This window comes from Pteropus vampyrus, unplaced genomic scaffold (assembly GCF_000151845.1).
Source record: "Pteropus vampyrus isolate Shadow unplaced genomic scaffold, Pvam_2.0 Scaffold593, whole genome shotgun sequence".
Lineage (NCBI taxonomy): Eukaryota > Metazoa > Chordata > Mammalia > Chiroptera > Pteropodidae > Pteropus > Pteropus vampyrus.
In genome coordinates this window covers 95,889-99,441 of record NW_011889374.1, presented here as the reverse complement: position 1 = coordinate 99,441, position 3,553 = coordinate 95,889, and the positions used below count along the sequence as shown (strand labels likewise).

The 3,553-nt window shown below is 60.5% G+C and overlaps 1 protein-coding gene across 1 annotated transcript in view; it reads left to right on the top strand.

Annotated features, from left to right (window-relative positions):
• The window catches only part of ETFB (electron transfer flavoprotein beta subunit), a 10,438-nt gene extending 7,160 nt beyond the window's left edge, over positions 1-3,278 (top strand). The window contains exons 3-5 of the mRNA XM_023525670.1: positions 1,038-1,214; positions 2,122-2,280; positions 3,068-3,278. Of these exons, the coding sequence (XP_023381438.1) occupies positions 1,038-1,214; positions 2,122-2,280; positions 3,068-3,238 (507 nt within the window). The 3' untranslated portion in view covers positions 3,239-3,278. The remainder of the gene's footprint in view (positions 1-1,037; positions 1,215-2,121; positions 2,281-3,067) is intronic.
• Positions 3,279-3,553: the final 275 nt, after the last annotated feature.

Genomic DNA, 3,553 nt, shown 5'->3' with positions numbered 1-3,553 from the left:
GGCGGGCCATCAGAAGAGCCTGAGACAGGCAGGCGTCGGAGGGGAAACCGAGAGGCAGGGATGGAGGCTGAGGAAGGTCAGATGGTGCAGAGACGGCACGGAGGCTCAGACGCAGAGCTGGGGCCCCGTGGGGGGAGACGGGGTTCCAGAGGGCCGGCCCTACCCCCAATGGGAACCGGTAGGTCCCTGGCCGCCCTGCCTGAGGCAGGCAGTAGAAAACAGAGCCGACAGCGGGTGGCGAGAGCACAGGACAGGAGAGGGAGACAGAGGCCTCACCAGAGTCCGGCCGAGAAGGCCGGGTCCGTGTGGGGCCCGAGACCAGGTCTGCGCCAGCTTCCCGGGACACGGGGGCTGCTGGCACGGCTGTTGGGTCCCCCGCATCTGCCCATGGGTTCGGCTTCTGCCGTCCTGCCTGTCCTGGCTGGTGGGCCTCCAGCTGGGGAGATGCTGGGTGGGCTGGTCAGGGCGCTTCGTCCTGAGTGGCGGGATCAGGGCTCAAGCTGGCTCAAGCCAAAACCCAAACTCACTAGCGCACGCGATGCGGGCTGCAGGCGTGGCTTGGTCCAGGGTCACGTGCGCTGTGCGACCTGCTCCTCTGTCGTGACTTCGCTCTCCGCGCCTCCAGGCTCATAGCCCCCCCAGCCCAGAGGCCCCAGTGGAGAGAAAAGAGCCTTTCCCGAGGGCCGGGCAAACGCCCAGGGCGGCCTCCTCATTGGTCCAGCTGGAGTCATGGGCCCGCCCCTGAACCAATCACTGGGCTGGGGGACAGAACGTTTCCATTGGCCCAAACCGTGTGCATTCACTTCGAATATTTAAGTGGAGCAAAGATTTGGCACTGGGGGTACCAGGTGCTCTCGTGTGCCCCAGATGAGTGACTGCTGGTCCCTGGGCTCCTTTGAAGGATGAGATCTTTCTAGACTAGGAGTAAATAAAGTTTTATTGGAACACCGCCACCCCAGTTTGTATGTGTAGACGTGTGTCGTCTGTGGCTGCCGGTGCACCAGGCAGAGTGGGTTGCTGTGACAGAGGCCGGGTGATGTTTACTATCTGGGGCCATTATAGGGAATGTTTGCAAACCCCTGTTCCAGACAAAGGCCCCCATGGTGCGTGAAAAGCCACATTGTCATGGTCTTCTCTCTGTCCCCACTCAGGCCATCGACGATGACTGTAACCAGACAGGGCAGATGACAGCCGGATTTCTGGACTGGCCACAGGTGAGGCTGGAACGGGGAGCCCCCGCTGAGGCCGAGGCCGGGAGCTTGGAGCGCGTCCCCTCCTGTCCCCGCCCTTCTGCAGGGAGGCAGGCTTAAAGCAGGAGGCTGCTGCAGCATGCGGGAAGGGGGGGCTGCCAGCTGGGACCCCAGCTTCCTCCAGCCCTTCACATGCCCCCTACCGATCCCCCCACCCCCGACTTACCAAGCTCACCCCTGCCCCGGGGCCTTTGCACGTGCTGTTCCTGCAGCCTGGAAGAAGGTTCCCTCAGGTCGCTCAGGGATTTCACTCCTGTCCTTCCGATAGATACCCCTCAGGTATCACCCCTCCAGGGAGGCCTTCTTTGCCTCCCAAGGACATGGGGCCTCTGGGGACGTTGTGAGAATGAAGGTCAAACACGAGGCTGTTGTGGACCCAGCAGAGGGGTCTTGAAGGGAGCTCTTGGGGACGGAATGGTGGGTAGGTGAAGCATGGCATGGAGCCTGGAACCAGACGTGCCGGCTGTGGGTGGCAGTGGACGTGTCTTTGGGCCTCTGTCTGCCTCAGCTTTCCTCATCGGTAAAGTGGGGACACGGCCGTTCCCGATGGTCCTGTGAGCATCGGATGCCCTAATGCATTTAGATTGCTCAGAACGGCACCCGGTACTCAGTACGTGCTCACGATGACCAGGGAAGGGAGACCCAGGAGGCGGACTCGGGATGTTGGGCCCCACGCCTTGGCCTCCAGTGAGAGTGAAGACGCCTTCTAGGTTTTCGAGGTCTCTTTCTGTGGCTTCCTCCCATTTTGAACTGGGCGTCTGCAGGGCACCTCGCCAGATGCTCTCTCTCTCGTCCACTCCTCCGTGCGTGTCTTTGGTGGTGGCCCGCCCCGAATTAACCTGCCCACTCCCCCCACGCTGTCCACACCCAGGGCACCTTCGCCTCCCAGTTAACGCTGGAAGGGGACAAGTTGAAAGTGGAGCGGGAGGTTGACGGAGGCCTGGAGACCCTGCGCCTGAAGCTGCCCGCTGTGGTGACCGCTGACCTGCGGCTCAACGAGCCCCGATATGCCACGCTGCCCAACATCATGGTGAGGACTGGGGGGATCACCAAGGGCCTGAGAGGGTCGCCAAGGGCCAGGGCGGGGTCACTGAGGGCCTGGGGGGTGAGCCGCCGAGGGCCTGGGGGTGCGTGAGTGATCGCAGGCCCAGTACCTCCCTGGTGGTCAGATGGGAGGAGACAGGATCCAAGGGACATCTGGCCTTAAGGAAAGGATCACTGGTCATTTTGGCTAACAAGATTCACTGGGTAATTTCTACCAATAATGATAGTTCGTGGCAACTGTTTTGGCCATCAGGATAGGTTTGCCATTTATCTCGGGCAATAGAAAGGCTTCACTGGACAGTAAAAAGGGTCAGTTCAACCAACGGGAACAGTTCATTGAGTAATCCTAGCCAAATAAGGAGGATTTATTGGGTCACATCAGCCAATAGGGTGTGTTCACTGTGGCATCTCAGCCAACAGGGTGGGTTCCGTGTGTCATCTCAGCCAATAGGCAGAGTTCCGTGTGGTCAGCTTGGCCCAAAGTGCAGTGAATTATTACTGCCAGAAAGATGAGTTTGCCGGTCTTTCCAGCCAATGCACAGCTTCCCAAGCTGGCTGACTACAGGACTCCCACATGGGAGAGCTTCCCAGGAAATCCCAGCCAACAGGGATTACCCACACCCAGTGTGGCCTTGTCAGAGGTCCCCATGGACACGAACTCAGAAGGGTTCAGCCAATGGGCATGGTCTTGCAGGCGGCGCTCCTGGCTGCGGGCTGCAGGAGGGTGGGCTGGGGCCTCGGCAGCCCTGTGAGCGGGGGCTTCCTGTGTGTAGAAAGCCAAGAAGAAGAAGATCGAGGTGCTCAAGGCCGGGGACCTGGGCGTGGACCTGACCTCCAAGCTCTCTGTGGTTAGCGTGGAGGACCCGCCCCAGCGCACGGCTGGCGTCAAGGTGGAGACCACGGAGGACCTGGTGGCCAAGCTGCGGGAGATTGGGAGGATCTGAGCCCCTCCAGGAAACTCGGCAATAAAACTTTGACTCCTGACGTCTGTCTCTGTTACCTCATTCTATGGACACCGTTCTTTGATTCATTCAACAAACATTCGCTTAAGTGTCCTGGGTGCCAGGCCCTGTGCTGGGCGACGCCGGGGACCCAGGTGAGTTATTTCCAGCCCTTGCGCTTGAGAAGCTTCCATGTCGAAGGGGGGGGGCGGTGGACGTGGGCATGAGTCGGGGTGCTGTGTGCCATAAGAGGAGGCGGGTTGGGCGCTTGGGAACCCACAGCGGGCATCTGACCTGCCCTGTGGGGTCAGAGAGACT